The 12,838-nt window shown below is 46.5% G+C and overlaps 1 protein-coding gene across 1 annotated transcript; it reads left to right on the top strand.

Annotated features, from left to right (window-relative positions):
* The first annotated feature begins 2,345 nt into the window (after positions 1-2,345).
* Positions 2,346-6,400, top strand: LOC149429905 (uncharacterized). Its single transcript, XM_089666325.1, has one exon. It carries the CDS (start codon positions 2,356-2,358, stop codon positions 3,334-3,336), a length of 981 nt encoding a protein of 326 aa, XP_089522451.1. The 5' UTR covers positions 2,346-2,355; the 3' UTR covers positions 3,337-6,400.
* Positions 6,401-12,838: the final 6,438 nt, after the last annotated feature.

Raw genomic sequence — 12,838 nt, forward strand, 5'->3', positions numbered from 1 at the left:
CACCATAGGCACTTAGGTCACGTGGCTTGGGTCTTCTGACCTATTACTGTGTCTAGTATGATCTTTGATAGAACAATTCTCCCAGGGTTCCTCAAAGGCTGCCAGCCCAGGTACCAGTTCCAGATCACACCGACAAACACAAGCTCAGTCTAGGGGTGTATTTATTTGTTTTATTGCAGTACTTGAACAGGAGAGCAGTGAGGGTGCAGGATACTCCAGAACACAAGCAGGTGCAGACGGGCAGATTCTCAAGCAAAGTTCTTCAGTCGCAGCCTTAAGTATTGCTGGATGTGGAGGTGACAGCCAGCTACAATGAGATTCTAAATGATCAGTCAATGTCCTCTGTCATCTAACTATCAAAGCACAGGCACACCTGGAGCTTTAGACAATGTCCAGAGACAGCTCCCTAACCAGCCTCTCTGTGACAGTCTTCAGTGCAAGGGGTTCTTCACTAGTTCAGCTTTCTACGGTAGTGTCCTCCAGCAAAATGTCTTTAGGTCAGGGTTCTTTCAGGCCCTCAGCCCATAGGGGCCTAATAGCAGCAGCTGTTCAGTAACACAAGCTGCCTCCTATAAGGGAGGCCCTAAGACTGCCAGAGCTCTGAAAAGCCCTCCCAAACTTTTATCTTCTACCGAGCCACCTTCTGGGTGTCCCCCTCTCGGGGATTGGCTGAGGTCATATAAATGTTCATAACCCAGTGGACTACTAATCTATTTCTGGAAGCCTCTTCCAGAGGTAAGCAAGAGAAATCAACCACCAGGCTTAGGGAGACCTGATGAAACCTAAAAAATAGCTGTTTCACTGAGTACAACAAAGCCAAAAATAAGATTTATGTAGCCTAGGGCAGAGTGCTACATGTACATTGCATACTGCTGATAATGTGTAGTTCTAACTATAGTGTCTTATACAATAAGTTGTACATTACATACTCCTGACCCCTGCACTATATTCTCTATATTGTACATTACATATTCCTGACCCCTTCACTATATACTCTATAGTATACATTACATACTCCTGACCCCTTCACTATATACCCTATATTGTACATTACATACTCCTGACCCCTGCACTATATACTCTATATTGTTCATTACATACTCCTGACCCCTGCACTATATACTCTATGTTGTACATTACATACTCCTGACCCCTGCACTATATACTCTATGTTGTACATTACATACTCCTGACCTCTGCACTATATACTCTATTTTGAACATTATATACTCCTGACCTCTGCACTATATACTCTGTTGTACATTACATACTCCTGACTCCTGCACTATATACTCTGTTGTACATTACATACTTCTGACCCCTGCACTATATATTCTATATTGTTCATTACATACTCCTGACCCCTGCAGGATATACTCTATATTGTTCATTACATACTCCTGACTCCTGCACTATATACTCTATATTGTACATTACATACTCCTGACCCCTACACTATATACCCTATATTGTACATTACATACTCCTGACCCCTGCACTATATACCCTATATTGTTCATTACATACTCCTGACCCCTGCACTATATACTCTATAATGTTCATTACATACTCCTGACCCCTGCACTATATACTCTATGTTGTACATTACATACTCCTGGCCCCTGCACTATATACTCTATATTGTTCATTACATACTCCTGACCCCTGCACTATATACTCTATGTTGTACATTACATAGTCCTGACTTCTGCTCTCCACCCTCCCCCCACTGCTATATATACACATTATATGGATCCTCTTTTGTTCCCCCCATTTCCTACCAGCTGGACATTTTATATCGGATGATGTGATTGGAGCACAGACGTTTACATGGTGATAATAATGTGATAACATCCTCCAACTTTGGACCATTAAACAGAAAGTGATAATGAGGGAGGAGTCAATACCGCAATGATGGTGGTCTTCAGGATCAGTCCAGTCTTCATCTTGGTTGTTCTCCCCCCATCCTCACTCTCTGACCTCTGGTGGGGCTCAGCCCCGCTGTTCTTCATGACTAAATCATGGACTGAATAAGGAAGTGCAGTACTTCTTGTGTTGGGAAGATGGCGATGAGTGATAGAGGGGGTGGGGACCCTCGTCCTATAATCCCCTCATCACTGTCCCTCCTATAAAAGACAATTCTGGTTGTTTCCTCACTCTCTGACTAAGGTCTATGAATAAAGAAATGACCTGGTAGGAGATCAGAGGAGCCATTTCCTAGTTCCCTTGAGGGTGGAATTGTAAGCTCCTCAGAGACCAAGCTGCCTGTTGTGGGTGGAGTCCTGGTTTGGGGGAACCAATCAGCTCCTGTCTAGTAATCCTCTTTGTCTTTGTATTTTAGTCCATGGCCGGGAGATGAGGAAAACCTCCGAGGATTGTCTCACTTTGTCTCCAGACTGGAAAGTAGAAGATGAGGACATCACACAGTATAGTCCAGGAGAAAACCCGGCTCCCTCCAATGTCCATCTGGCACCACCCAGTGTAGATGGACCATCGGATTCCTCGTATCCTGAGGAACCTCAGACTGTGCGGGACCGGGCCGGCCTTCCAACAGAGAAGAGCTTCTCCTGTACTGAGTGCGGGAAATGTTTCCGTTTTAAATACTATCTTAATGTGCATAAAAGAATTCACACAGGTGAGAAGGTGTATTCCTGTCCTGAGTGCTGGAAATGTTTTTCTCATAAATCCAGACTCTATATACATCAGCGATCTCACACGGGGGAAAAGCCGTTTTCCTGTCCTGAGTGTGGGAAATGTTTTGCAAGTAACTCAAATCTTGTCACACATCAAAAGTATCACACAGGGGAAAAGCCATACTCCTGTTCTGAGTGCGAGAAATGTTTTGTTCAAAAATCAGAACTGGTCTCGCACCAGAGGTCTCACACAGGGGAGAAGCCATTTTTCTGTCTTGAGTGCGGGAAATGTTTTTCAGAGAAGTCCAGCCTTTGTTATCATCAGAGATTGCACAAGGGGGAGAATCCATATTCTTGTTCTGAGTGTGGGAAATGTTTTGTACAAAAATCAAAACTTTTCACACATCAGAGGTGTCACATGAGGGAAAAGCAATACTCCTGTCCTGAGTGCAGCAAATGTTTTATAAATAAGTCCAGTCTTTACGTACATAAGAGATCTCACACAGGAGAGAAGCCGTATTCCTGTACTGAGTGCGGGAAATGTTTTATACAAAAATCAATACTTGTCACACATCTAAGGTCTCACACGGGTGAGAAGCCATATTCCTGTCCTGAGTGCGGGAAATGTTTTTCAAAGATGTTCAATCTTTCCAGACATCAGAGATCTCACACAGGGGAGAAGCCACATTCCTTTCCTGAGTGAGGGAAATGTTCCTCTTTGAAGTCCTGACTTCCTGTACATCAGGGGTCCCACACAACCCTCGAGGTGTATTAGTGCCTTGAGTGCGGGAAATGTTCAATCTTAACACGCATTGGCGATTGCCCACGGCGTAGAAGCCACTTTCCTTTTCTAAATTCGGGAATTGTCACTCACAGAAGTCCACTGTTTATAGACAATAGAGATCGATCTTTCTTTGTTTTGAGTGAGGGATTTGTTCATGACCTAAGTCCTGTCTTCCTGTACATCAGGGGTCCCACACAACCCTCGAAGCATACCCCTGGGATGCCCGTGTGTAGGCAAATTTAATTTGGCTCCTCTGTAGGCAGAGGGGCATGGGTTAATTGTTGTATAGGAGGCTGTGCAGAGCTTCAGAGGCTGTGGCCTTGTTACCGCCACCTGTCCTCTGGAACTTACTGAAAGTCTCCAGAACATGGAGGGTGGGAGGATGGACAGAAGCCTACAGCCTGAATACTCATGGAGCTTCCACCATTCCTTAGGAAGGCAGACACAGAAGGTGGGGAAGTTGTCCATAAATATTCTGAAGCCTGGTAGTGTGGGAGAGCAGAGACCCAGGGTTCAGTCATTTAGAGGGAACCTGTGACAGACCCGACAGGGGCTGCAGGCTAGCCTCTTGCCTACTGACTATGGGCCCTGGCCTCTGGGTGGGCTCTAATCTTTGGGAGGTGAGTTTTCCTTGTGGACCTTTTGGTTTTACTTTGGATTCAAGTCCGTGTCTCCCTGAAACACACAGGACTGCAGGACCAGGATACAGATTTGGGGTATTTGTGCCCAAACCAGCATTGACTGCTTTAACCCCCCTCTAGACCCAGAGTCTATAAGCAGATGTTAAAGTTTAACTAAACTCCGGACCCCACATTCACTATATCCGTTCTCCCCGGACCCCGCATTCACTATATCCTCTCTCCCCGGACCCCGCATTCACTATATCCTCTCTCCCCGGACCCCGCATTCACTATATCCTCTCTCCCCGGACCCCGCATTCACTATATCCTCTCTCCCCGGACCCCGCATTCACTATATCCAGTCACCCCGGACCCCGCATTCACTATATCCGTTCTCCCCGGACCCCGCATTCACTATATCCTCTCTCCCCAGACCCCGCATTCACTATATCCGCTCTCCCCGGACCCCGCATTCACTATATCCGCTCTCCCCTGACCCCGCATTCACTATATCCGCTCTCCCCTGACCCCGCATTCACTATATCCGCTCTCCCCGGACCCCGCATTCACTATATCCGCTCTCCCCGGACCCCGCATTCACTATATTCGCTCTCCCCGGACCCCGCATTCACTATATCCGCTCTCCCCGGACCCCGCATTCACTATATCCGCTCTCCCCAGACCCCGCATTCACTATATCCGCTCTCCCCAGACCCCGGACCCTGCATTCACTATATCCACTCTCCTCGGACCCTGCAATCACTATATCCACTCTCTCTGGACCCCGCATTCACTATATCCGCTCTCCCCAGACCCTGAATTCCCTATATCCGCTCTCCCCGGACCCTGCATTCACTATATCCGCTCTTCCCGGACCCTGCATTCACTATAGCCGGTCTCCCCAGACCCCGCATTTACTATATTTGATCTCCCCAGACCCTGCATTCACTATATGCGGTCTCCCTGGACCCTGCATTCACTATGTCCACCTTCCTGGACCCCACCTTCACTATATCCGGTCTCCCCAGACCCCACATTCACTATATCTGATCTCCCCAGACCCCGCATTCACTATATGCGGTCTCCCCGGACCCAGCATTCACTATGTCCGCCTTCCCGGACCCTGCATTCATTATATCCAGTCTCCCTGTACCCCGCCTTCACTATATATGGTCTCCCTGGTCCCTGCATTCACTATATCTGGTCTCCCTGGTCCCTGCATTCACTATATCTGCTCTCCCCGGACCCTGCATTCACTATATCCGCTCTCCCCGGACCCTGCATTCACTATATCCACTCTCTCTGGACCCCGCATTCACTATATCCACTCTCCCAGACCCCGCATTCACTTTATCCGCTCTCCCCGAACCCCGCATTCACTATATCCACTCTCCCCGGACCCCGCATTCACTATATCTGGTCTCCCCGGACTTTGCATTCACTATATCCGCTCTCCTCGAACCCTGCATTCACTATATCCGCTCTCCCTGGACCTTGTATTCATTATATCCGCTCTCCCCAGACCCTGCATTCACTATATTTGGTCCCCCTGGACCCTGCATTCACTATATTTGGTCCCCCTGGACCCGGCCTCCACTATATTTGGTCTCCTACAGTACAGACAACATGGAAATGCAATTATTGTAGTAAATATAAACTGCTAAATCTCTTTTCTCATCAGCAGTATAGAGCAGTCTTGTGACTTCTATCAGTGTTCAGCTGAGCACTGGTTAAAGCTTGTAGGAGGAGTTTTCTTTGTGCTCTAGGAGGATGCAGGACCCCTGACCTCTGTCTGGACAGCGCTTATTGGTCCTGTGCCGATCACATGCACTCTCCCAAGAAAAAAAAAACCTCTAGCAATACACACCAACTGAGCATGTGCGGAGTGTCTCCACATGATATGTCTTATTAGGAGATAAGAGGGGGGGCACTGGAAGAAGTGGAGGATCAGAGATCAATGCAGAGGATTAACCCCTTAGGTTCCACAGTGAGTATAACAAGCATACTTTACTGCATATCCAGACTGATTGTACTGTGGTGGGTTTGGTAAAACTATAATGTAACTAGCTTAAAACAACCTGATGCTGCGGTCTCTTGCTGTAAATGTATTGTGTGTTTACTGTGTCTTTGTCCCATTGGTTATTGAGTCACCTATTGTTTCTGTCTGTTGGCTAGTCCTCCTGGAGGTTCCTACACGATGGTAGGAGTCTTGTGTCAGCTGTACCTCATTATCTAATCAGTGTGGGATGTTTAATCCAATGTGTAATATTTGTGTTTATCAATCACGTGGGGACTGCCCCTATTTCTGCAGTCTATAAAAACCTGTATTTCTGCTCATATAAAAGAGTTCCAGTTGCACTTAAGCTAGTGTCGTCTAGTCCTTGGGTGCAATGCCCAGCTATAATATCTTATGGTGAGGAAGCCATTCCCTGACAGAAGCACCCAGGCGGGGTGCCAGGCGCTCTGTCACGGGCCTCCTATGTTTGTGGCTCTGCCCCTGGGGCAGAGAGGAAGAGAAGAGAGCTTCAGGAACTCACCAAGCTTGGGTCTCAGCTGAAGACAGCCAAGCCAGACTCAGCCTGTCCTGCAGAAAGGCCAAGACAGCATCTACTCTGGATTCTGGGATCCTCCTAAAGAGAGGACTGAGTGAGTGCACACCACCCATCATACCCTATGGGACTGAGAGGACAGTGAAGCGCGACACCTCGTGGTTCTGGGACCAAGAACATGCTAATTCTAGCCTTGGAACTAGAGCAGCGCAATACAACCAGGTGCTGCGTCATCATCACAACTGTTTGGAACTTTTACTCCAGTTGTACCATTGCTCCCACTGTTTCTGTTTTGAGTAGAGCAGCCAGAGACTTGGCAGGTCCTCGACCATTTGTACGTAGCCCTGCAATGTATCTTCAGTTTGGGGTATCCCATGCACCCCTATTCCCAATACAAGTTCACCATTCGTAAAATGAACGACAAAACTAAAACTCTCTAGACTGTTCAATGAGCCATCAGAAAGTGTGGAAATTCCCTTTTGTCTGACTGTGTGGGCCCAAAGTCCAGAAGCTTCTCCACGGGAGGGGGGGAGTTGTAGCGCTACATGTGGGGGCTCATCCGGGATTCCCCCCTAAATTATACAGCCATTACCCATAGCAACATGGGAGTAAGTAAAGTGTTTTTGAAAACTGCTACTCTACTAGAACTGTCTAGAGCAGTAGCTTTAAAATTATGGCCCAGGGGCTTGCTTGCCCTTATCTGGCCCTTTGGACACTTTTCCTCCCACTGACACAAGACACTATTCCACCCACTGACACCAACAAGGGGGGCATAAATCCTGGTACTAGCATCAACAACAGGCACCATTCCTCCCATTGACACCTACAGTGGGGCACTATTCCTTCCACTGACACCTACTATGGGGCACTATTCCTTCCATTGACACCTACTATGGGGCACTATTCCTTCCATTGACACCTACTATGGGGCACTATTCCTCCCATTGACACCTAGGATGGGGCACTATTCCTCCCACTGACACCTATGATGGAGCACTATTCCTCCCATTCACACCAACAATGGGGCACTATTATTTCCATTTACACCTACAATGGGGCACTATTCCTCCCATTGACACCTACAATGGGGCACTATTCCTCCCTTTGACACCTACGATGGAGCACTATTCCTCCCATTGACACCAACAATGGGGCACTATTCTTTCCATTAACACCTACAATGGGGCACTATTCCTCCAATTGACACCTACTTTGGGGCACTATTCCTCCCTCTGACACCTATGATGGGGCACTATTCCTTCCTTTTACAACTACGATGGGGCACTATTCCTCCCATTGACACCTACATTGGGGCACTATTCCTCCCATTGACACCAACGATGGGGCACTATTCCTCCCATTGACACCAACGATGGGGCACTATTCCTTCCATTGATACCAATGATGGGGCACTATTCCTCCCACTGACACCAATGATGGGGCACTATTCCTTCCATTGACACCTATGATGGGGCACTATTCCTTCCACTGACACCAATGATGGGGCACTATTCCTTCCATTGACACCAATGATGGAGCACTATTCCTCCCACTGACACCAACGATGGGGCACTATTCCTTCCATTGATACCAATGATGGGGCACTATTCCTTCCATTGACATTAATGATGGAGCACTATTCCTCCCACTGACACCAATGATGGGACACTATTCCTCCCATTGACACCAACGATGGGGCACTATTCCTTCCATTGATACCAACGATGGGGCACTATTCCTTCCATTGATACCAATGATGGGGCACTATTCCTTCCATTGACACCTATGATGGGGCACTATTTCTCCAACTTACACCAAGAATAGGGCACTATTCCTCCCCCTAATGCCAAAGATGCATTGTTTACTCCCAATGGCGCAGGACAATTTCTACTCCCAATGGTCACAGTCCAGCCCCCCCCTAAAGTCTGGAAGTCAGTAAACTGGCCCTTTGTTTAGAAAGTTTGGAGACCCCTGGTCTAGAGCAAAGAGGAGTCATTACAATGCTGCCTGCCTACCTTAGTAAAGCTCAAGAACGGTATCTGTAATTTTACAAGTTTAAAGTGGCCATTGCCGACAGAAACCAAGTGCAAAACCATGAGCTGGAAGGCCAGGGTGCATTTCAACTATTTTGGGTCAAAGAGCAGTCATTGCCTGCACTCAGGGACTGTGTTTCACCAGCTTTAACCAGCATCCATCCATAGACTAAGCTATTGTGGGGCTACGGTGCACTTGGGACATCCTGAGTGGGATAGAATCCCTGACTGCATTGCTATTGAGGGGCTTCTCAGACCACCCAGCCTGGAACCCACACCTTTTATCCCTGCAGTGCGGTCAATGAACTTTGTCTAAGCACACAAGAGTTAAATGAGGTGCAGGAAAGTCCTGCTGTACAGAGGAGGCTGGTGCCAGTGCATCTTGAGGTGGGGACAAGCTTTGAGCCCCAGAAGGAGGAGTACACCCAACATGTGTATGAGGAGCAGGATGGTGGTCTACATGCTGTGATATTTGGAGTACAGGACTGTGAACCGTAATGGAGAGAGCATATGGTGGACACCGAAGTGCGATTAGTCCACCGAGGAGGCTTTGTGTTGGGATGAGTGGAGGAACATAGAATGCCTGGTGTGTGCAGGATGTGGTAAGCCCATGGCTGAGGTCAAAGCATGGGAGAGGTGATGGCACTCATAGAAGTGAGACCAAGCAGGTTAGTGCTCGTCACATACACCATGGACTTTCACACAGTCTTTTGTGCAGAAGTGTTGGAGGTATCCTGTGCAACCAGGGTCACACCAGGCCGGGTCTGTAGTTTGGCCAAGTAGTGTGGGCGTTTACCCACAGCTGAAGCAAAAAGACCTGCCCCAATCAATGGCATCCAAGACACAATGGGAAGGCCGATGGCAACCAGGAGAGCTAGAAGCCTGTGCAGGGAGGAACTACGGGCAAGCCGGCTGCCTCTATCTGCCCTGTCGCCCCACCTGGAAGGCATAGGGTGAGCCAGTGGGGAGTGACAGAGGTGGGGCAATAGACTTTGGGTCCCCCAGGATCAAGGCAAACTTCAGTTCCTTGGAGGCAGGTGTAGATTTTTGCAAAACAACAGAACAATTGGCCACTTCCCCAATCTATAACTGGTCTTCACAGCAAGGAGCACATGGAAGGGCAACGCATGGCAAACAATGAAAGAGAAAAATTCCCAGCTGAACTTGCCGACCAACAGTTCGCTTTATAACAGGGGTTTCGTTTGCACACATTTGAAAATACAGTGGATAAAAAAAGTCTTCACACCCCTGTTAAAATGTCAGGTTTCTGTGATGTAAAAAAATGAGACAGAGATAAACCATTTCAGAACCTTTTCCACTTTTAATGTGACCTATAAACTGCACAACTCAGTTGAACAACAAACTGAAATCTTTTAGGTGGGGGGAAGTGAAAATAAAAAAATAAAATAATCTGGTTGCATAAGTGTGCACGCCCTCTTATAATTGGGGATGTAGCTGTGTTCAGAATTAAGCAATCACATTCACAATCATGTTAAATAGGAGTCAGTACACACCTGTCATCATTTAAAGTGCCTCTGATTAACCCCAAATAAAGTTCAGCTGTTCTAGTAGGTCTTTCCTGACATTTTCTTAGTTGCATCCTACAGCAAAAGCCATGGTCCGCAGAGAGCTGAAAAAGCATCAGAGGGATCTCATTGTTAAAAGGTATCAGTCAGGAGAAGGGTACAATAGAATTCCCAAGGCATTAGATATACCATGGAATACAGTGAAGACAGTCATCATCAAGTGTAGAAAATATGGCGCAACAGTGACATCACCAAGAACTGGACGTCCCTCCAAAATTGATGACAAGACTAGAAGAAAACTGGTCTGGGAGGTGGCCAAGAGGCCTACAGCACTAATAAAGGAGCTGCAGAAATATCTGGCAAGTACTGGCTGTGTGGCACATGTGACAACAATCTCCCGTATTCTTCATATGAAAAAAGTGAGACAAAGATAAATTTCAGAACTTTTTCCACCTTTAATGTGACCTATAAACTGTAGAAACAGTTAAAAAACAAACTAAAATATTTTAGGTGGAGGGAAGTAAAAATAAAAAATTTAAATAATATGGTTGCATAAGTGTGCACACCCTTAACTAATACTTTGTCGAAGCCCCTTTTGATGTGATTCCAGCACTCAGTCCTTTTGGGGAGGAGACTATCAGCATGGCACATCCTGACTTGGCAATATTTGCCCGCTCTTCCTTTCAAAAACACTCCAAATCTGTCAGATTGCGTGTCATCTCCTGCGCACAGCCCTCTTCAGATCACCCCACAGATTGTCCATCAGATTCAGGTCTGGGTTCTGGTTGGGCCATTCCAAATCTTTAATCTTCTGCTGGTGAAGCCATTCCTTTGTTGATTTGGATGTATGCTTTGGGTCGTTGTCATGCTGAAAGGTGAAGTTCCTCTTCATGTTCAGCTTTCTAGCAGAAGCCTGAAGGTTTTGTGCCGATATTGACTGGTATTTCGAACTGTTCATAATTCCTTCTATCTTGACTAAGGCCCCAGTTCCAGCTGAAGAAAAACAGCCCCAAAGCATGATGCTGCCACCACCATGCTTCACGGTGGGTATGTGTTCTTTTGGTGATATGCAGTGTTGTTTCTGTGCCAAACATATCTTCTTGAATTATGGCCAAAAAGTCCAACCTTGGTTTCATCAGACCAGAACACATTTTCCCACATGCTTTTGTGAGACGTCAGATGTGTTTTTTCAAAATTTAGCCGGGCTTGGATGTTTTTCTTGATATGAAAAGGCTTCCGTCTTGCTCCTCTACCCCATAGCCCAGACATATGAAGAATACGGATTTGTTGTCACATGGACCACACAGCCAGGACTTGCCAGACATTTCTACAGCTCCTTTAATAGTGCTGTAGGCCTCTTGGAAGACCAGTTTTCTTCTCGTCTTTTCATCAATTTTGGAGGGACATCCAGTTTTTGGTAATACAACTGTTGGTGATGTCACTGTTGGTGATGTCAATGTTGCGCCATATTTTCTCCACTTGATGGTGACGGTCTTCACTGTGTTCCATGCTATATCTAGTGCCTAGGAAATTCTTTTGTACCCTTCTCCTGACATACCTTTTAATAATGAAATCCCTCTGCTTCTTTGGCAGCTCTCTGCGGACCATGGCTTTTGCTGTATGATGCGACTAAGAAAATGTCAGGAAAGACCTACTAGAACAGCTAACTTTATTTGGGGTTAATCAGAGGCACTTTAAATGATGGTGGGTGTGTACTGACTCCTATTTAACATGATTGTGAATGTGATTGCTTAACTCTGAACACAGCTACATCCCCAGTTATAAGAGGGTGTGCACACTTATGCAACCACATTGTTTTAGTTTTTTATGTTTACTTCACCCCTAAAATATATCAGTTTGTTTTTCAATTGAGTTTTACAGTTTATAGGTCACATTAAAGGTGGAAAAAGTTCTGAAATGATTTATCTTTGTCTCATTTTTTTACATCACAGAAACCTAACATTTTAACAGGGGTGTGTAGACTTCTTATATCCACTGTACATGCGTAAGCTGCAGAGCCTATTCACAGCACCCCAATATTCTGCATTTCCTAGCTCTATAAATGTTGAGAGTCTCCATAGTAGTAGCACATTATAATAGATAGACTGAAGGCAGGTGAGCCTGAGGGAGCCCTCTCCTCTTTATAGACACAGGGGTGCACTGGACGCCCAGCATATAGCACAATGATAGCCAAGGTGTCCAGTGCGTCCCCTCACCAATATATCAACAGGACAAACAAATGGCAGCTGCCCCAGTCTATAACTGGCCTTCAGAGCAAGAAGCATGTAGAAGGGTGACACATGTCAAACAACAAAAGAGAAAAAAATCCCAGCTCAACTGACCAACCTGCCTGCAACCAACCAAATTGTCCTTTCTAACAGTGTGTGTTAAAACAGGGGTTTAGTTAGCACACATTTGCAAATACATGCATAAGCTGCAGAGCCTCTTCACGCCGCGCTAATATTCTGCAGTTCCTAGCCCTGTGTATAGAGTGCAGTGGTCAGGGACATGCCATATACAGTCCTGTGTATAGAGTGCAGTGGTCAGGAGTATGTCATATACAGCCCTGGGTATAGAGTGAAGTGGTCAGGAACATGCCATATACAGCCCTGTGTATAGAGTGCAGTGGTCAGGAGTATGTCATATATAGCCCTGTGTATAGAGTGCAGTGGTCAGGGACGTGCCATATACAG

This window comes from Staurois parvus, unplaced genomic scaffold, assembly GCF_062004578.1.
Source record: "Staurois parvus isolate SC_StPar_1 unplaced genomic scaffold, SC_StPar_1.0 ptg002686l, whole genome shotgun sequence".
Taxonomy (NCBI): domain Eukaryota; kingdom Metazoa; phylum Chordata; class Amphibia; order Anura; family Ranidae; genus Staurois; species Staurois parvus.